The sequence below is a fragment of the Melospiza melodia genome, chromosome 23 (genome assembly GCF_035770615.1).
Source record: "Melospiza melodia melodia isolate bMelMel2 chromosome 23, bMelMel2.pri, whole genome shotgun sequence".
Classification (NCBI taxonomy): domain Eukaryota; kingdom Metazoa; phylum Chordata; class Aves; order Passeriformes; family Passerellidae; genus Melospiza; species Melospiza melodia.
The window spans coordinates 12501219-12521896 of NC_086216.1; the positions used below are offsets into that span (position 1 = coordinate 12501219).

The following is a 20678-nucleotide window of genomic DNA, read 5'->3' on the forward strand; positions in this document are numbered from 1 at the left end:
CAGGAAACCCCACGGACTTCCAGCAGCAGCCCCAGAAAGATGGGACAGAAAGAAGAAACAAACAAAACAAAAAACAATTAAAGGTGTTGAAAACTGCAGCCAGGCTGCAGAATGGACACTCAAAGTGAGGAGAGCGTGCCATGGCCCTGGGATGAAGCAGCCACAGCTGCTCCAGCCCCCTCCAGCTCTGGAGGGGCCTCTGTGCACAGCGCTCGATTCAGACCCAAAAATAACCCTGACTCTCCCTGAAGCTGCTGCAAGTTGAGCATCTCAAATTACAACTCATTTTTAAGGGCTTCTGAACCCACAGCAGCAGCCTCATTGTTCTCCCCAGCCACGTTTGTCTCGTTTCTGGAGAGCAAACCTGCACATCCCGCTGTGAATCTTCAGCCCAAAGGGCGCCTGTGGAAAAGAGCAACACAGCACTGCACTGACTTTTCTTCCCCCTCTTATACCCCACAATGGAGCCAGGAAGAAGTAAGGGACCATAACCAACACAATCTCCCCAAATCCTACTTTGCTAACAGCCTGCATTTTTCAGAATCATTGGAGAGATCAGGTTTGGATTTTTTTTTTTTTTTTAATTTCAGTACAGTATTTCCATGGATCTCAGAAAAATACAAAAACCCAAAGAATTGTTTTTTTCAAAGTTTATTACAGTCCCAATTTTGGTTTTGGTAATAACAACACTTTTGGGTTTCCCTGCCCCCAAAGTGAGCTGCTCCACCCCAGGGCTCAGTTCCCTTTTCCCAGCTCTGGCCAGCAGGACAGGGCATCTCTGTTTACAGCGCTGTGCTCAGCAGAAAGAAACACGAGCTGAGCAGCAAAAATACATCAAAAATACATTTACCTTATCATTTAACTGCTGACAGCTGCCTAACCCTTCCTCCTCGCCCACTGCACACCTACACCACCACCAGCACCTCCTCAGCCTCCAGAGCTCCAGACCACAACCAATTTCCCCCTCGTTATCCCAGTCCAACCCCCAACTTGGCTAAATCCTGGTAAAGTTGAAAGGAAACAGATCAAAGACAAATTTACAGGCAATTATGATGGAGCCCTGCCAGATGCACATTACAGGACCATTTACTCCTTCTCTCAGAGAGCAGCAAGACAGCGGCAGGCACACAGAGAGGATGATCCTGGGATGAGGGAGCCTGTGCCACACTCAGGCACAGCTTAAAGCACTTCAGGCACCAGGAACGTGCCCATCTCTCTGCTGGCAAAGCCTCTTTCCCAGGGCACGTGGGGAAAGCAAAGGCATGAGACCAGGGCAGGCTTCAGCTGCAAGAGAGGAAATAAACCCAGGAGCAAGAGCTGAGCCTGAGAGTCACCTCAGAGGACAGCTTTCCCCTGCACATGTGCCTCTGATTTAAGGTTCTGAGGGAAATTCAACTCTCTTCCCCCAGCAGCCAGCAAAAACTAAAATACCCATTCTAAAATGTGAGAAGTCATTTCTGTGTTCACCCTTAAGACATGTGAATATTGTTGAGCAGGCAGCACACAGGCAGCACTGGGATCACCACCAGCTCAGAGCCACCACCAGCTACAGGGCTCTCTCTGTGGAAATTTTTTTGTGTCTCTTTGGTGTTTTAGGCCTGCCTGAACTGCATGGAAACATGGTTATCAAGCCACACACTGTTCTTGCTAAAGGGTTTCAGGATAAGCTGAAAAAATACTGGGAAGTTCCAATTATCTCCAGTCAATACAGATGCCAGAGCAATTTTCCATGCAGGCTTGTGTCAGGGCACTGGCCAGCTGCCAGCCCTGCTGGTTGTGTTTTCAGCCCTTCTGTAATTTCAGCAGGATGCACAGCTCCTCACAGCCAGGCAAGCACTGCTGAACCAGGTGAGAGCAGCTGCAGGTGAGGAGGAGAGAGCTGTGCTGAGCTCCAGGGACTCGTGGTGGATTGGAGATGGAATGCTCCTGCAGCCAGCAATGCCAGCCAGGCACAGCACGGCTGCTGCAGGGCACCAGTGCAGCTCCTGCCTGATCTCCTTCCAATGCTCTGCATGCACACAGCCCAGCACTGCTGCTGCAGGGCACCAGTGCAGCCCCTGCACTGCTCAGATCTCCCCAGACCTGCCCCAGGAACACTCGGCCTCCAGGGACAGCCAGCCGGGCATTTTAAGCTCCAGCTGTACCAGCAGGCACTTAATTTTAAGTGCTCTGCTGAACCAGGCACAAAGCCACTCCATTTGCACAATTCCAATACTCACTGATCCTTATCCATCAAGAATTATGTCATATTTTGCCTTATCTCACCAGCCACAAGAACTTCCTCAGCTCTTGCCTTCCTAAGCACAAGGGCAGGCTCACTCAGGTTTTGTTTTTTCCCCCCGGTCAGGATGCTGTGATCCAGCTGCAGGAAAGCCACAGTGACTCCCCTGCACGGGGTGTTCCCAGCTCACCATTCCCAAAGCTTTACTAAAACACTCAGTAATGTGGTTTTGCCCAGTCACAGCCCCAATCAGCTGTCACACACAGACACTGCACATCACCCATCACTGGACAGCATCACCTGGCAGCACCAGAACCATTTTCTCTCTGCTGCTGTGCTGGGAAGCCATCCTGCACCTCTGGCAGCTCTAACTGGAGCAACACACAGTCATTCAAAAAAAGAAAAAAGTTTTTCCCCAAGTTGTGTATACACAATAGTCACTCCTTTCAACCCAAACCATTCTGTGATGTGATTCTTGGTCCTAAAGCAGCAATGGTTTTGGGCATCTTTTCTAGAGACCCAGGTGCCCTGGGATCCTCTGAGCAGCTGGGGCTGCAGAGACCCCAGAAACCCTCCTGTGACTGCTGGAAGTGGCACTGGGACCCCAGCAGCTCCTAAAAAAGCACCACAGTCCCACCAAGCCAGCAGTGCCAGGGAGCAGAGCCAAGGGAAACAGTGCCACTGCTCCTGCCTCGCGCCACGCTCTGCTCTGACCCTCCAACAAGTAAATATTTGCTGCTGGATTTTAATATGGGCTTTTTATTTCAATAATAGCTCCCCATGATTTGCATTAGGATTACAGTGCTATTTTTGTGGCTATTAATCTGCACCAATGTATTCTTTCTGCTGCCTTTATTCCACTCTTCCATTGCCCAGCAGGAGGGTATTGCTGCACATACCTGCTGCAAACACACCATTTCAAATCCCATTTTCCCCCGTTTCTGTGCCACTTCTGAGCTCTTTGTTTCCAGGACAGGATATTTCACTCCAAATTAAGCTTTCTGTTCCAGCATTATTCCTTGTTATTACTAGATGTGCCCACAAACCAGAGGCAGCACTGTGAAGTGTTCTGTGTGACACATAACGAGGGGCTGGAATGAACAGGATCACTGCACATTGCTTTTTATGCTTTGTGAAGCATCTGCAACACCTTCAAAGTCACAGTGTGTCAGCACTAACATCTTTACAGACAAATACAACTGCCTCATTTTGTTTTGAAAGTCATTTGAGGCATAATTCAGAAGGCACAGCAATGAGGCAGACTTTGCATTGGGGCTGTAATATCCAAGATCATGAAAATGCCAAATACCATGAAAATCTCCTCTGGATTCCAACCCCAAGTTCTTCCCCTACATGCCAGTGCAGCTGTAACCCATCTTTCCTCCTGGAAGGATGCTCTCCAGTCTTTCCCAATGATCCAGCACCACAAGGCTGGAGGGACTCACAGCAGTGGTTGTACTAATGCTCTCCTTTGTGTCTGCATTTTGTTGTTTTAGTACTACATGCTGGAGAGACACGACACTTGGGGTTTGGGATTTAATTAGTGCCTGTGACTCACTCTCCCACCCAACTCCATAATCCTCTGCCTACACTGGGGTATTTCCACGCCATTTCATAGCCATGAAAGTGAAGATTATTCACCCTCAAGCTGCAGGCACACAAAACACACGGTCTGTCCCACGGCACAGGCTTGCATCACCTCTCAGGAGTATACAGATAAAATAAAGATAAAACCATAACCCAGGCTAAAAAACAGGATTTTCTGCACCTGGGGTCAACAGTCAGCACGCTGAGGCACAAAGCACTGACAGGCTGTGTCAGCCACAGGGGTAAGGGGACCTGCACAAGTGTCTGCAGGTGGCACTGGGGACAGAGGTGACACTCAGGACACGCCACACACACGAATAACAGCAGCAGGCTCTGCTCCAGGAGGGCCTGAATGTGGATCTCTTACTACACCCAAATGTCTGTAAACAGTGCATGTGTTTGTGTACATGTGTGTTACAAACCAGAGTCCAGCTCTGAATGAGAACAAAACAAACCCTCGTGTCCTGCCCAGCTGAGAAGAGCAGATAATAACCCTAAATTAAACAGGGCCTCTCTCAGCCCAGCTTTTCCACCTCAAAGGAAATAACAAGCTTTACTTAGTTGGTTTTTGTTGTATGAAGTCCCTTGACTTATCTAAGCATAACAGTGCCCAGGTGAAGGGGCTGCTTCAGTGTAAAGGGCTGTCCCAGCATCTCCCAGAGCAGAATTTCAAGCAGCTCTCAGTGCCCCCACACTCACCTGAGCAGGGAGTTAAACACACCAAAACCAAACAAAAACCTGGGTGGTTCACTGAGCTTTCAGCTGGGGCTCCATCTGCTCCTTTGGGCTGTTTCCATGCCCCTAAACAGCACTTTAAAAGGTTTCACCCTGGAGTGGAGATAGAACTGCTCTGGGAAACTTATCACATCAGATCTTGAAACATCAACCGCCAATTAAATAGTCTGAACATTTAAGTTTTATCTTGAGGGCAAAAAAGAAAGGGCACACCACTAACTCCAGCTGAAAGGAGCAATGGTCACAGTAACTCAAATTTCAGCCCTGTTCTGACCATTTTAATTGGCTGTAGGAGGCAATCAGAGCCCCAGAACTGCAGGGAAAGTAGATGGCACCCAGATAAAGCAGAGAGGACATCTAGTATTTCATGACAGGAAACCTGAAATGTGCACAGTACCAGGAGAATCAGCTGAATCCTGCATCTCCCCAGATGGAAAATTAGCTAAAAAGGTATTTTTGCAACAAGATCAGGAATTTAATAGTGAACATACTCTAAAGAAGACTGCAACAGTTACAACTCTAAAAAGTCAGGCGAGCTCAGAGCTAAAGTGAACATACAGGACATACAACTATTTTCTGAGTGTTTCTAGTGATTCTTTAGTGGAAGAAACACAAGGGACAGATACAGGTTGTGTGTCAAGCCAACCAAGGGCAGAATCCTCCTGGCACAGGACAAACTCTTGAAGAATATTCAAGCTTTGCTGGGCAAATCCCCAGCTCCCCTTCCCTGCCTGCAGAGCAATGTGCTCAGCTTGATTTCTCCTAGCAAATGCTGGGCCTTCCCAGCCTTCATCCTGCTGCCAGAGCAAAGGGAACTGAGAAACTGGGAAACTGAGGTGGATTCTGTGCTCACCCAGCCCATACCCACAACAGCAGCAGCTCTGACAGGGCAGGTAACAACTCACTGGGCACTGTCCTTCCAATAATCACCATTGCAGGCAGCCAGAAATTCCCCACACAGCTCACACTGGAGCTGGGAAGGCTTTTGCCTGCACAGAACAGCAAGCAGAGGAGGCTCAGGCTGGCCAGCAGAAATCCCTGAGCTCCCCAGGCACGGAAAGCCCAGCACCTGCCCACACAAAATGCAACCGGGACTCAGTGGGAGGCGGGAAGAAAAAGGGGAAAAAACCAAAGAAACGCCTTCAAAGACACCTCCAGAGTCCATCAGACAGCACCCATCACCAGGGCAAAGGTCTGATGCCAAGAGAGCAGAACAGCCCAGGCAAAGCCCTGCTGATCACAAACCCTGCTCACTCCAGCCCCAGAAAGCTGCAGCTCTTCCAGCCCCAGCACTGCTAGGGCTTTGGGCTTTAAATACCACCAGGAAAACTTGAACAGAACATCCAGCACATGTGAGCAAAGGATTCCTCCCCAGGTAAAACAAAGGCTTCAGCTCACACTGAGTTCATGGCTCAGACTCTCAGCCCTACACAGCTTTACCATAGCTGAGAATCCTAATGTGATTATCCAATATTACCAACACAATTATAGGGCCCTTGCTTAATGTCACTGCTGCAATATCTAGGCCATGACAGGACAGATTTAGATTTACAAGCTCCACCCTCTCCTGTTAAATAGGCAGGACGTCACCATGGCTAATGTTGGTGTGGCAGCCCCAGCCAGGAGTGCCTGAACTGTGCAAAATGATGCAGCCAGGAAAGCCCCACACAGCACCAGCACAGCCTCTGCCTCTCCTGATTTGAGCAGAGCAAGACTGGTTGTCTAGGGACTGTGGCAGTTTTGGGAGTGAGCAGCCAATCTATCAGCTGTGATGCTCACAACAACACACAGACACAAAATAATTATACAGTCAGAGGCATTTTCACTGCATGGACAGCATGGGGAAAGCATAACTGCCTCTTAGTTATGCCTCTTACTTCTGTGGGGCTGCTTTAAAGCCATCCAGCCTCATTTCTTTGCATGTTTCACGACCCCAACTCATGACAGACCTCACTCCCCACACAATCCTCCTGCAGCTCCCAGGCAGGCCCATGGAGAAGGACAAACAGGAAGCAGTAAATCACAACACAGCAGAGAAAGGAGGGGAAGGAAATTAATCTCTGCCATGCAGCAGCACTTCAGAAGCCTAAAATAATCACTGGGCCAGGTCCAGGCTGTGCATTAAAGGCCCTCTCTTGTCAGAAGCTCCAGTCCAAGGGCAGCAGGAGCTGGGAGCAGCCCAGGCACCCCAAGGCAGGGGCATCAGAGCCTCGCAGCATTTGCAGCATTGGTGACAGCAATTTCATAACCAACAGCAGCTCACTGGAGGCTCTGGCTGCCTCAGCAGGAAGCACGTTGAGGTGTTCACATGGGGGGATTTGCTGGGCATGTGCTCTGCTGCACAGCCCTGTGCAGCCACTCCATTTCTCCCTGACAGGCAGACATGCAGAACCAAAGCTGACAGAACGGTGTTTCATTGCTGTGCAGCAAGACACGCTGCCTCCAAACAGATTACTTGGCAAGGCAGGCTCAGTCCCTCTCTACTGTAACAATTTTAGTCCTGAACTTCCACTGTAAGCCCGAAAAAAAAATAAAAATTAATGGGTCATGAATAACTCAGGGCTTAAAAAAAAATTTAAAAGAATCATTTGTTTAGTTATCAGTCAGCCCTTTAAAAAGCACATTTCAGCTGCTATTATTCCCAGCAGCTGCTAATAGCATCTGAGCCCTTGTTCATCTCCAAGTGAAATTAGCACTGGCATCAACATGCTGTGGAGCATGACGGGCTGAGTGAACACGGCTGGAAATGCAAAGCCAGCAAGAAGCTGCAGCAACTGCAGGCAGCTCAAGAGCTTCCCTGGAAAGGCCAGGGAGCCGTGAATCACATCAGAAAAAAGCAGAACCAGTCGAGCAGAGAGCAGGCTGTAGCTGGAGGTGAAGAGGAGGGAGAAGGCAGGATGAAGGCCAGGCTGGGACTAACTGGGCTGGCTTGCAAGGCAGAGCAGGCCGTGGAGAAGTGTCATGGAAACAGCACACTCCATTGGAGAAGCAATTATGCAAGGATCCTAGGACAGCTCACAGCAACAGACACGTCAGGCATGCAGGAATTCTGGTTCCAGCATTCGGGAATTCTGGTTCCAGCATCGGGGAATTCTGGTTCCAGCATCGGGGAATTCTGGTTCCCAGGGCAGCACCCAGACATGCTCCTGAGCACAGCAGCAGAAGCAGAACTCCACATGCTCCGTTCAGCATTTAACAGGAAAAAATATCAGCCCTACATGAAACAAGGCTTTGAGCTCTCCACACATGCACAGGTGAAGAGGGAGAGGTATGAACTATTTGTCTGCTCATTTGTCAGATGTCTAGGAACAGCAAAAGTTGCAGGGGTCCAGAACCTGCAGTCTTGTGACTGTTACTCACCAAGCCTGCAACCACTGGGGATTGAATTCATCAGTTCAAATGAACTTAAGTAATTGCTTTACGTATTTATATCCCAACTTAAATAATAAATATATCACTAAATGCATCAGTTGCAGAAAAACTTTCAAAGGTCTTCTTATGTTAAGTTTAAAACAAAAGCAAAAGGTAGGAAACAACCACCTGTCCCCCTCCAAAACTAGCATCATTTTAATTTTTTAAAAGTCCAGTACATTTACTCCTGTCACATGTGCTGCTGAGAGCTGGGTGAGCAAGGCTGAGTCTGTGTGTTTCTGTGGATCTCCAGAAGATCCTGTGTGTCAGCTCTCACGGCATGGTGAGCTGTACCAACCATCACTGCCTGTTCCTGAACAGGCAGAGAGGCAGCAGCACACCAGTGTGCTCTGGCACCAAGGGAAGAGCCAGGAATCCCCAAGGAGCAGGGCCAGGCTTTGTTCTGTGTTTGCATTATGTGACACGGGGCCCTGGCCCATGATAAAAGTTCCTGGGTGCTATGGTGACATGAATATTAATGACCCTGCGATTAAAACACCAGGCAAGGAGTCATATTTGCATTTAATACAAGACTGTCCCTGCTCTGCTACACAGCCCTTGTCAAATGGCTTCATCTTCATGGGCTTCAGCTTCTTATTTGTGAAATAATTTGATAAACCCTCCCTGGCACCATCTCTGTGTGTCTGCTCTGCAGAGAGGGGACGGGCACAGGTTGGGGCACACCTCACAGCCAGAGCCTTTGTGTTCTGCACAACAGCTCGGCACTTCAAACTGCAACTGGACATGCAGCACAGGAACAGCAGGGTAACTCATGTTCACATATCCAAGCACATCTGCTGACTCAGAAGCAACAGGTAGAGGCTGAAAGAAAGGCTCTGACATTCAGCAGGTTTGTTCCTTCCAGAAATGTCCCCAGGGATGACAGGACAGTGTGACCTGCCTGTCCTGCCCTCTCTCCCACACTGTCCCTCCTCCAGCCCTTGCCACCCCACACATCAGGGCCCTGTGATGCATTTCCTCATTTCCTTACAAACACAACCATAGGAACCAGCAGGATCTCAGCACCTGAGTCCCTGCACACACACAGGTGCTGTCACAGACCCTTCCAACCCCAGAGGGTTTTCTTTAACAATCCCAGGGTATTGCTCATGCCACAGCCATCTGCATACCCCTGGGGTTACACACCCCTTGCCAAAAGTCAGGAAGAGCCATTAGAGCAGAGCCCAGGGCCAGCAGCAGCCACAAATAACCTTCCTGTGGCCATCAGGGAGCATCTCCCATCGATCCAGCTCCCTCTCACAAGCAGCAGCTCAGTGCCAGAGAGGTCTTGATGGCCCAGGTCAGAAGCCATTAATCCTTCAGAGGGTCACAACAGGTAACTCAGCTAACACTGAATTAGCAGGTAGGTCATGCAGAGAAGGCACAGAAGGCACAAGGCTTCCATTTCTGTGCTTCTCACATCAGCACTGGTTTCTTGTGTTCCTTTTAAGAATTTCAAACCACTTTTGAAAGTCCATATCACTCTCATGAACGTTTGAATAGCACCCCTATAGAACCTGGGATAGGGAAGTCACAAAAACATGTATGGCACACCAAACCTGGTGCCTTGGAGAGAGCCTGATGCTCAGTGACAGCCACAGGAACCAGGCACATCATGTCCTCACGGAGCACTCTGCACATCTTTGAGACAAGCCTGGGTTTATTCCACTGCTGCCATTTGTGCAGCAAAAGCACACATCAGCCCTGCAAGCATCACTTTGCTTGCAGAAGGAGACACAAGCTAAGATGATATCTGAACAACAGCTGTGCAATTAGGCAGCCTCAGATCCTGCATTTTGCTCTCACACCCTCGAGAACAGCTTGTCAGATTGCTCTAAGCTCACACAGGCACATTTTGGGGCCCCCTACCACAGGCCTTTGGGAAGGGAAACTGCTGTGTGCCTGACAGTGAATGGAGATCAGCTCTACCTGCCCTCATCACAGCACAGGCAGCTTCCAGCTCAGCTGTGAGGGGATGCACACGCAAATCCCTGCTCAGGGAACTCAGCTGCTGATGGCTTTTTTTATTTTTAATCTATGAGATCACCCGTCACTGGTACGTAATTTCTTTCTGCGAAATCATGAAGCAAAGCAGATGCTATGAGCATCTTGTTCCAAAAATGTCTTTAATGCAATCCTGCAACACATGGCCCAGGGTCCTGGTGTCAGCAGGGCTTCTGCCACAGAGCAAGTGTGAATTTACACCCAAAGCACACGAGTGCCAAGAGCTTCACTGAAATCACAGCGAGGCAGCACTCGAGAGGAAACACAGACTGCAATTAGAGCACCCAGTCTGGAAGGGCAGAGATCAATTCCTGACTTGGCCACACGTGCTCTGCATTGCTTCACCTCCTATCTGAGCTCCCAGCAGCCCTAAAAGGGGTGGAAGGGCACATCCACAGGCTGTGCCAGGGCTCAGATACTCTGGGGAGTGAGAGCTGCTGGCATTAGAGGAGCTGCAGCAGCTCCCCTCTGTTTCACTCTGCTGCATCACCCTGAGGGCAGCTAACAATAACCTTCATTTCATTTAGTGGCAATTCCTGGACCTCCTACAAAAGCAGAAAGTTTCCATAATGACAAAAAGCCACAAATGAGAACTACCTTGCAGTGCCTCACTTAAGCCTTTCCAAATCTTCTCCTTGTGCTAGTAAATCACTGTCAGTATTGTTCCTACTCTCCAGAAGCACAGCAGCCAGTATCTGATCCAAGGAGGTTTGTTTCCAGCATGACACCACCACAAGGACATCCTGTGCTGTCCCCATCCAAGGAAGGCAGCACCCCTTCCTGGGAAACTTACTCAGTTACCTCTTGTTATCAAAGATAACTCCTCCATAAACCAATTCTGCTTATGGCATGTTCTCCTCAGAGACTCCCTGTCTCCTACCACATGTAGAACACAAGTAAACACTTAGCACAAGAGCAGGCAAATTGGTTGTGACTTTCCAGAGAAGCAGCACCAGCCCTGCAGCTGGCACGCTGCCTTCCCCACGGGCACAGCCTCAGCCTGCCCAGAACATCTAAACTGAATAAAGTCACCTTCAAGAGAAGCAGCTCCCAGCCCCTGCCCAAGTGTGCAGCACCCAGCCAGTGCTGACCCCTCATTAGCCATGATTAATGCAGGTGGGTCAGCCTGGAAGGCAAGAAGGGCTAAACCCAGAGTGGATTCCAGCTTGTCTTCAGCACATTTGTAACTTCCCACCTGCTCTCCTCGAGCTGCTGACAAGCACAAAGGGGAGAAGGCCCGTGCCACAACAAAAACATTATGCACGCGCAACCAGAGGTTAGCAGCCTTTAAAACTACCAGAACACTTCTGTAAGGCTCCAGCTGGAGTCAAACCATGTATTACCCCCGGCCAGAATCCCAAAGCTCGGCTTCCTTACACTGACAGCTTCATGGCAGGAGTGCTGAAACAGAAACTCTGCTGGTTTCACAGGGAAGCTCCTTCCTGGGATGGTGACTGGCTGGGCCAACACTGCCTTTAAAGCAGCTTTTAGCTGCCACAGCTGTTCCATAAGGAAGCAGACCCCTTCTGCAACAGGCTGCACAAAGCTCACGGGCCAGGTCAGTCTCTGGCCCACACTACTTCTTACACACTTAAATCCACTAACACCTGCTTTTCCTCCCTGATTACATCTCAGGACACAGCACACGCTGTCCCAGCAAAAGCTGCGCTGCTAAAAGCACCAAAACACTTGGGATACCTCAGCATTTAGTAAAGAACTCCCCTGAGATCCTTCACAAGTTCCCCTGGTTCTACTCTCAGAAAAACAGACTGCTGGAACACAGAATCAAACATCCTACCTGGCAGAGCAGAGTGCAGAGTACATGTTCTGCCCCACAAGAAACAGGGAAAAAATTAAAAATAAGAATCACGTGTCCCATTCCGAGAGGAGAAACAGTTTAATTCCTAATCCAAATGTCCCTGGTCAGCTGATTAGCAGCTGGCCCTTGGCTGAAGCTGGAAAGCAGTAACTCACAAAATACACTTCAAAGCAATGTCCTGAAACCAACCACACTGGAACTGGGTTGAGGATGACATAAATCTGCAAAACGTTCCTCAGATGGGGCTTGCTTTAAAGTGAAATCATTTCAGAGGAAGCTCACGTGTGTTTTCAGTGGCTTCAGGTTAGGGTGCTGCAGGGAAGGAGGTGCCAAGGGAGGGCAGGGGTCAGCAGAAAGCCTCAGCCCTGCAGCTCTGCCAAGCACAGTCAGGATGGATCCCACAGCATCCCTCTTTTCAAAACAGAGGGAAAACACAGCTGGCAAACGTAGGATGGTTCTGTGACTTTGCACTGGTTTGTAATATCAATCATTAAATGCTTTCAAATCAACATTAGTTACAGCACACAGGTACCTACCTGAAAAACTCCAGTGAGATATCCTACAATTATTAAACCCAAGTCCCTTACTTAGACTTCAACTTACTTGAAGGGGAAAAGACCTTCAAAGAAGTACAATTTTAAAAGCAACTTTTCACAGACCTGCAGAAACTCAGCCTGTACTTTTTGCTAGAAGCAGAGCAAGACAAACAAAACCCTGCTCAAACACGTGCCCCATGGATGTTTACACACCTCGGGTCAGCTCAGCACTCTCACAACACTGAGCACAGAGTCACACAAAACACAGAGGCCCTCAAAAATGGGACACTGGGGCAATCCCCAACCTGGTTTAGCTCACCCGTGCCTTGTGGGACTTTGCCACACACACAGCTCTCCCAAACTCCTCATTTATGGCAACACCCTTCTCAGTGGTCCTGCTGCTTGGATCCCCATCAGAGGGACACCAACCTCCCTAGAGCTCCAGCGTGGGGCTCTGGGATGGGGTTCTGTTGTTTTGGTTTTTCCCCTACACACAGGCAGAAACAAACAGCAGTATCTGATTTGATCCAAGGCTGTTTTGGTTTATTTTCAGAAAGAAAACAGCAAGACAGCAGCCTGACTCAGCCCCACACTGCAAGAGCTCCTGCGTGTTTGTTTCAGCTCTGTGAGACACCATTCACCCCAAAACCACTGACAACACTCCTGAGCCCATACTGGGGCACTGTGTAACTAAACCTGGCCCTGCAGACCCCCAGCTCTGCCCTCCCACCACAGATAATCCTTGTGCAAACTTTGGGGCCAATTGTCCAAGAGCTTATTTGTGCTTTTATGTGGATTAGAGCAGGAGAGCTACAAGGACCCAGCTAGGAACCGCCTATTGCAACACCCTGTTTGTAAAACCCCCACTGATTCACCACATCCCAACACCACAACCAACCCCTCAAATTCCTTCTGCATTATTCCCACCTCCTTCCTTCCAAAAGGAGGGGATGTTCCTCCCTGCCAGGCAGGCAAGCATCCAGACAGAACTACTTTTCAGGGGTGGGGGAGTTAAACCATGCAGGTTTGCCAGCAGCAGGTATTTTGGGGGATCTACACAAGAGCCCAGAGGCACGTGGAGCCATCTGGCACCTGGCACGGGCAGTGCTGCAGCCAGGGCACACTCCCCATCAGCAGGGTTGCTCAGCAGAATTCAGGGTGACCAGGTACAGCCAAATCCCAGCACTTCCATTCCAAAACTTGTGCTTCAACTCCATTCGTCACTTCATTGCTTCTCTCTTTTAAGGCACTTTTACATCTCATTTTTTTCATGTTTCACAGGCTGCACTGAAACACAGCCCTCCCCACTCCCTCCTAAAGCAATTGGGATGAGAGGTGCTTCCTCCCCAGACAGGATACTCCTCCTACAGAGTGCTTCCCAGGGGACTTTTCCTTTCAGCACAAATAGCCAGGAGTTGCCTCTTCAGCACTGCCGAAGCACCACTGCAGCTACAGAGAGGTTTTCCAGGCGTCAGGAGCGCAGGGGCTGGGCTGCCCACGAGCTCCCCAGGTCTCCAGCTGAGTCAGGGAGAAAAGGCTGCTTACCAGCACACCCAGAGCCGCAGCACTCCCGAGCCACGCTGCTCCCCAGCACAAAAACCAGCAAGACAACCTGCAAACAAACCAGCACACCGCCTTGCCCGTGCCCCTTGGAGGCTCCGCTCTGCACACAGAAGGATTTCACACTGTCTCACCGGGAGGGAGGGACCCGGGCAGCACCTTCCACCAGAGCTCCCTCTGCCTCACGGTTCCACAGCTCCCGGCCTGCATGCATGAACCCAGAGCTGCATCCCACAGACAGCAACCAGGAGATGCAGGGCAGAGCCCCCAGAACCAGCAGCTCCCCCAGGACAGGCAGGCAGGGAAGGGAGGCTCTTCCCCCCCCAGGCAATCTGTGCTCCCACCTCCACCTCTGCAGCAGCAGGAGAGCCCGGTGACACACGGCTCCTCTTCCCGGGGCAGAACCTGCCAGCACATTACTCATCAGCAAAAAAAGCCTCTGCCTTCCCCGTGCTACCAGGATGAGGCCATCCTGCGTTTAAGGGAGACTGACAGCCTCCCAAGTTGAGCTCATGTGGGTCCTCAGCTCCCAGGGCCAAAAGGGCCTTGGAAATACCAGCCCAGGCAAGCCTATAGTGCAAATTTCAAAGGGAAAAAAAAAATCACTATAGTTGCTAGGTAAAAGCCTAGCTTCAGTGCTCCTCTCAGCAGAACACATCAGAAACCAAGTCTGAAAAACAGCCACAGACCTATTTTCCTGCACACCGCGGTGAATTCTTACAAATCTGAACACAGGCAGTGTACACAGAGTCCCTTTTCCATTTTAGGGCTCTTTCTGTAAAAGCCAACACAGGTCCTCCCACTCAGCTCTCTCCCAGCAGCTCTGCTCTCCCTCGCCATCAAAACAAAACACTGTTTGGACTAAATCTGCCCAGGATGCTGCGCAGGAGGCACCAGGAGCAGGTCTAAAGAGGCCAACACCTCCCTGAAGGTCGAGGCTAAGGTTACCAGGCAGAGCCGTTCGGGAGGCTCCCTGCAGCCCCAACAAATGAAATGTAAAATGATAGTTGGAGCAGCAGAGCTGGCTACAATTAAACGAATGCCACCAGCAGCTTGCTGCACGGCAAGGCCTGCACACGCCATGAGTTCTGTAAACCCCAGGATTTATTTTTAGGTCTCTAACTGTTTTATTTGGGAAAAAAAAAAAAAAAGAAAAAAAAAAAGAAAAAAAGGCAATTGGGATCACCACTCCGCCTTGCAGACATCCCACACACAGAGAAATCCTCATCCCAGGTCACAGCCAGTCCTGCTCAGCCTACCTATGTGCATAACAAGGAATTTACTCCAGTGTTTTAATCCTCTCTGCTTGAGGTGGCAAAGGAGGTAACAGCCGAAGAAAGTTTAAGAGCGAAGGATGCTGCTTTCTCTGCACCAAAATTTTGGTACGGGTGTTTCTTTTGGTTTTTTTAACTCCCACTTTAGAAGTAAGAAACAATTAACTTCTGAATATCTCCAAATTCCTAAAGCATTAAAAAAAAACCAACTAACTCTGCCAAATCCACACTGGATTTAGAGATGGGAACACCAGACACATCAGCCTGCAGACACCACAGGACTGCAATTCTGCCAAGGACAATGAAATATTCAGCAATCTGGGGGTCAAGGAGCAGGCTGGGCGCCCGGGACAGCCCAAGGCCTCCCTTCCAGCCTGGGCAGGGGAAAGCCGCATCCACGGAGCGCTCGGAACGGCACCGGGACCTCACCTTCCGCCAGCACCTCGTCCACGGTGACCTGGTGCCGGCCGATGCTGAAGACCCGGCCGATGTAGCCGCTGCCGGGGCCGCTGCTGCCGCCGCCGCCGCCGCTGCTGCCCGCCCCGGGCCCGGAGCCGCCCTGCTCGCGGCGAGAGTCGAAGAACTTCTTCATGTCTCGGGAGGCGGCGGCGGGGCCGCGGGGCGATGCCGGTGTCGGTGCCGAGCCCTGCGGCTCCTGCCGCGGCCGAGGGGGGCCGGCCTGGCGGGGCCGAGCCGCGCTGTCCCCCGGGGATCACACCTGCAAAAGCAGCGCGGATAACGGGCCTGCGGCGTTACCCCCGCGGGCCCCGCCGCGAGCCCGGCCCGCAGCGACCCTGCCCGGTACCTCGCAGAGGGCGGCGGGAGCCTCCATGCGCCCCGCGGGGCCGGCCTGCGCAGCCCCGGCGGGTCACGGCGGGGGCCGCCTGCCGGCAGGGCCCGGGGCCCGCATCGCTGCCTGGCGGCGTCACCGGCGACCACCGAGCGCGTCAGGGACACGGACAGGGACCGACCCCGCCGCCGCCGCCGCCCCCCGCCGGCCCCATCCGACCAGGAAATGGGCCGTCACAGGAAGTCCCGGCTGCCGTCGGGAGCGCCGCCCCCGCGCCTCCGCCAGCGGCAGGGCCCGGCCCCGCCGCCCCGGGCTGTCCCGTCCCGTCCCGTCCCGCAGTGCCCTGTCCCGGGATGTCGCGTCCCGGGATGTCCCGTCCCGCAGCCCCCGGAGCGCCCCACGGTGCGGCGGGACGGGGAGCGGGGGCTCGGCGGGATGGCGGCGCCGCGCGCGGCACGCTGGGGGCGGTAGTTCCCCGTGGCCGGCGGAAGGGGGGCCATGCGGCGGTGGCGACTACAAGTCCCGGCATGCCGCGCGGCTCCGGGCGGCAGGGGGCGCTGTGCCGCGGGGCCCGGGCCGGGGTCGCCCCTCGGACCGGCCGGGACCGGAGGCTGCCCCGGGACAGCGGACGGGGCCGGGGGCCCTGTGTCCTCCTCGCCCGGAGGGATGAGTGCAGAAATCCTGTCCGTGGGGAACCACGGCCCATATTGGGGTGTGCATGGTGACGGGTATTTATGTTTATCTTGAAGTAATGCGCTAAAGTCGATGTTTTTGTGATATAATAATAAAAGGCCACTGCGGTGATATCTTGGGATTAACCTGAAGCACGAGGCTTATCTTCACACAAGCTCTGCTAGCGCCTGCTTTCAGAGCAAAGAAAAAATCCTGAAAGCAGAGATATCCCAAGCCCTTAAAACATCTTTAGTGTTTTACACCTGGTAGCTGTGCCTTGGATTTGCTGTGGAATTACAGCTTCCTCCTCCTTCCTGCCTGGCACGATGCTCCTCGGGGGCACTGCAGCTCCTCCAGAGCCCAAAGCCATGGGGTCAGGCTTTGGAAAGGTTTAGTTGAGCTCAGATCTTGGGAAGCTCAGTTTAAATACACTTTGGGTTCTTCTCAGCATTTTTTTCCTTAGAAATCAGAGGATTTTCCCTGCCTTTGGCATCCAGAGCAGCCAACCCCTCATGCACTATTAAAGGCTGGATTTCAGGCAGCAGAGGGAAATGTTAAAATGGCAAAATTATTTTTTTTTCCAGAATGAAGCACCAGAATGCAAAACCCAAGCAGCACTTGGCTGCCCAATGAATACCTCCATGACAGCACCACTCTTCTTCCTCCCCTCTGACTGGGATGGAAGAGGAAACCAAAGCATGGTCCCATTTTCCCAATGACCATTATTTCCTGTATGATGGTAATAACTACAGCCGTCCTTCTCCAGCCCCTGTCCCCAGGGTAGGCCAGGCCTGGCTGCTTTGGGGTGACTAAAATGTTTATCCTTCACACAGCCCTTGGCCTGGCTTTGGTCACCGGCTTCCAGCAATGCCAGCGAGATTGGATCAGCCTGTTGTAAATGGCTCTAATTGGGTTTTTCCTCTCAGTGTTTGAAGGCTTTTAAGATGCATATGGCTCTGAGAACAGGCAGGTAAAATTGCTGGTGGCAACATTTAGCAATACGCAGATCTGACAGCACGTCACTACAGTTGTTTTTCTGCTGAGCCACTGTGCCTCTTCACTGTGGATAATGCTGCATATCTTCCACCATCCTCAACCTCAGCAGGGCTTAAAGGTTTGGGCCCAAAAGTCCTCGTCTGACCACCTTCAGCCACCCATAATTTGTAGGGTGGCTGCTGGCTGCCCCTCATTTCCAATAGAGCCCCAGTCCACGCAGCTGGAGCTGCAGGGATGGCAGCCAGCACACGTGTGCAAACAGCCCTTTTTCATTTGCAGCCTTCAATCTGCATGGAACATGCTTGGCTGTGCTTTGGGGCTCTGTGATGAATTAACTGCCAGAGCTCAGTACAGAAGGTTCACGTGCCCTTTGGAATAAATATGAGCTGAGTAAGGTCTCAGTTGCTTCTGGCCATTATTTAATATTTTTTTTTTATTTTCTCTAACCTGTGAAAATCCCCAGGCATCTCTCAAGCCAGGTAAAACACCCAGCGCAAAAACTGGGCCCCATCACTGGGGATTTCTGGGGACTCTGCAGAACTGAACCATTTCCAAGGAAATTGGGCATCTCCGTATAGTACAGGGAAATGAGTCATTTCCAAGTGAAGGAGATAAAAGCCACTGCATGCAGAGAGCTGCAGATGCACTGCTGAGCCTCCTCCCTGGCTCTGAGGGCTTTTTTCAAGCGTACCTGCAGTGCAGCGCAGGCAGTGTCAGACCCACGCGGGCTGGGGGCTCTGATGCTCGGCCCACGCACACAAACCCACCCACGGCCATTCTGGGGAGCACAAAAAGCAGGAGCCGTGCCCGGCTGCAGGCGCTGAGCATAAATAAATAAATATTCTTCATTCCAGGCTGCTGCAATCCCAGTGACCTTCGCAGGGATCAGAGGGAACTGAGCCCTAAAGAAGGGGAAAAAGCTGCTCCGTGGCCACAGCACACCCAGGGCCTGCCGTGCTGCAGAGAGCAGCCCCTGACTAACGCGCTCCATCCCGAACGCTGCATTTTAAGCTGCTGAAATCCCACGACGCGAGGTTTAAAATATCCGAGCCTTGCCCGCCCCATCCCCGCTCCTCCTGCGCCGCTCAGAAAATGCACTCAAATCCCCGGGAAGAAGCACATTGATGCAGCTGCATCCCTCCCCATCAAACTTTCCGGACAGCTCAGCGCTTTCTAAATAAAAGCGCAGGCCTGGGCAGGGATGCTGCGGCCGCAAAGGCGAGGGCGCACTGGCCCCTTCTGGAGAGCTCGGGAGCGGCAGCGATGGGGAGCGGAGCTTTTCCTGAATTCACCGTAATAGTGAGGTTTAATCAGGGCCCCAGCGCTTATCTTGATAAGGATGCTGCGAGAGCCCGTTTTACGCAGCGATGAGGGTGTTTCAAAGTATGGGAGGGGATATTCAGATTAGATGTAAGAAAGGGATCGCTCCCTGTCAGGGGGATGAGGGCCTGGCACAGGGTGCCCAGAGCAGCTGTGGCTGCCCCTGGATCCCTGGAAATGCCCAGATCCAGGCTGGACAGGGCTGGGAGCAGCCTGGGACGGTGGAAGGTGTCCCTGCCATGGAGATTTGAACTTTAAGGTCCTTCCCAACCCAATGCATTCCACAGTCCTATGTCTCTTTAAATACACATTCACTGCAAAAAACTCTGTTAAGCCTCTCACCAGCAAGGAATAGAGCCACTGTTCTATCCTCTCTCTGCCTGTGATTTTCTGGTTTTTCAAGGATTTCTTCCCAAGTGCGCATTAGTATGACCAGAAAAACCATCACTGGTCTCCATCACCCCCAGGAAAAGGTCAGTTCTCAAGCACACTATCATGGAGCTGGGCTTTATTGGGTTCAGAGCTGTGCAGAGCAACAAAAACACTCCATAACTCAGACCTGTATTTCACATGTTTAGGAACTGGAAGCTTCCACCTCCTTGGTGCTCCTGTTTGCCCCTGCAGGACATCCTCACTGGCTCCAGCAATGGCTCTGCTCCCTGTGGCTGGAATCCTCCATCCCCAGCAGTGGCAGTCCCACAAATAATGGGGCTGGTTGAGCTCTGCAGGCTCCCAGCCGTATTCACAACAGTCGCGCTTTACGGCACCTTTTACGACAGCCGCGCTTTACGGCCGTATTTACGACAGTCGCGCTTTACGACACCTTTTACGACAGTCGCGCTTTACGGCAGTATTTACGACAGTCGCGCTTTACGGCACCTTTTACGACAGTCTCGCTTTACGGCACCTTTTACGACAGCCGCGCTTTACGGCACCTTTTACGACAGCCGCGCTTTACGGCACCTTTTACGACAGCCGCGCTTTACGGCCGTATTTACGACAGTCGCGCTTTACGACACCTTTTACGACAGTCGCGCTTTACGGCAGTATTTACGACAGTCGCGCTTTACGGCCGTATTTACGACAGTCGCGCTTCACGGCACCTTTTACGACAGCCGCGCTTTACGGCCGTATTTACGACAGTCGCGCTTTACGACACCTTTTACGACAGTCGCGCTTTACGGCAGTATTTACGACAGTCGCGCTTTACGGCACCTTTTACGACAGTCTCGCTTTACGGCACCTTTTACGACAGCCGCGCTTTACGGCACCTTTTACGACAGTCTCGCTTTACGGCACCTTTTACGACAGTCGCGCTTTACGGCCGTATTTACGACAGTCGCGCTTCACGGCACCTTTTTACGACAGTCGCGCTTTACGTCACCTTTTACGACAGTCGCGCTTTACGGCCGTATTTACGACTGTCGCGCTTTACGACACCTTTTACGACAGTCGCGCTTTACGGCCGTATTTACGACAGTCGCGCTTCACGGCACCTTTTACGACAGCCGCGCTTTACGGCCGTATTTACGACAGTCGCGCTTTACGACACCTTTTACGACAGTCGCGCTTTACGGCAGTATTTACGACAGTCGCGCTTTACGGCACCTTTTACGACAGTCTCGCTTTACGGCACCTTTTACGACAGCCGCGCTTTACGGCACCTTTTACGACAGTCTCGCTTTACGGCACCTTTTACGACAGTCGCGCTTTACGGCCGTATTTACGACAGTCGCGCTTCACGGCACCTTTT

At 51.7% G+C, this 20678-nt stretch overlaps 1 protein-coding gene across 7 annotated transcripts in view; it reads right to left on the minus strand.

Annotated features, from left to right (window-relative positions):
- Positions 1-15754, minus strand: part of AAK1 (AP2 associated kinase 1) — a 52675-nt gene extending 36921 nt beyond the window's left edge. For all 7 annotated transcript variants that reach the window (XM_063175094.1, XM_063175092.1, XM_063175099.1 and 4 more), the window contains exon 1: positions 15577-15754. In XM_063175094.1, coding sequence (XP_063031164.1) covers positions 15577-15739 — 163 coding nt within the window. In that variant the 5' untranslated portion in view covers positions 15740-15754. The remainder of the gene's footprint in view (positions 1-15576) is intronic.
- Between the last annotated feature and the right edge of the window lie 4924 nt (positions 15755-20678).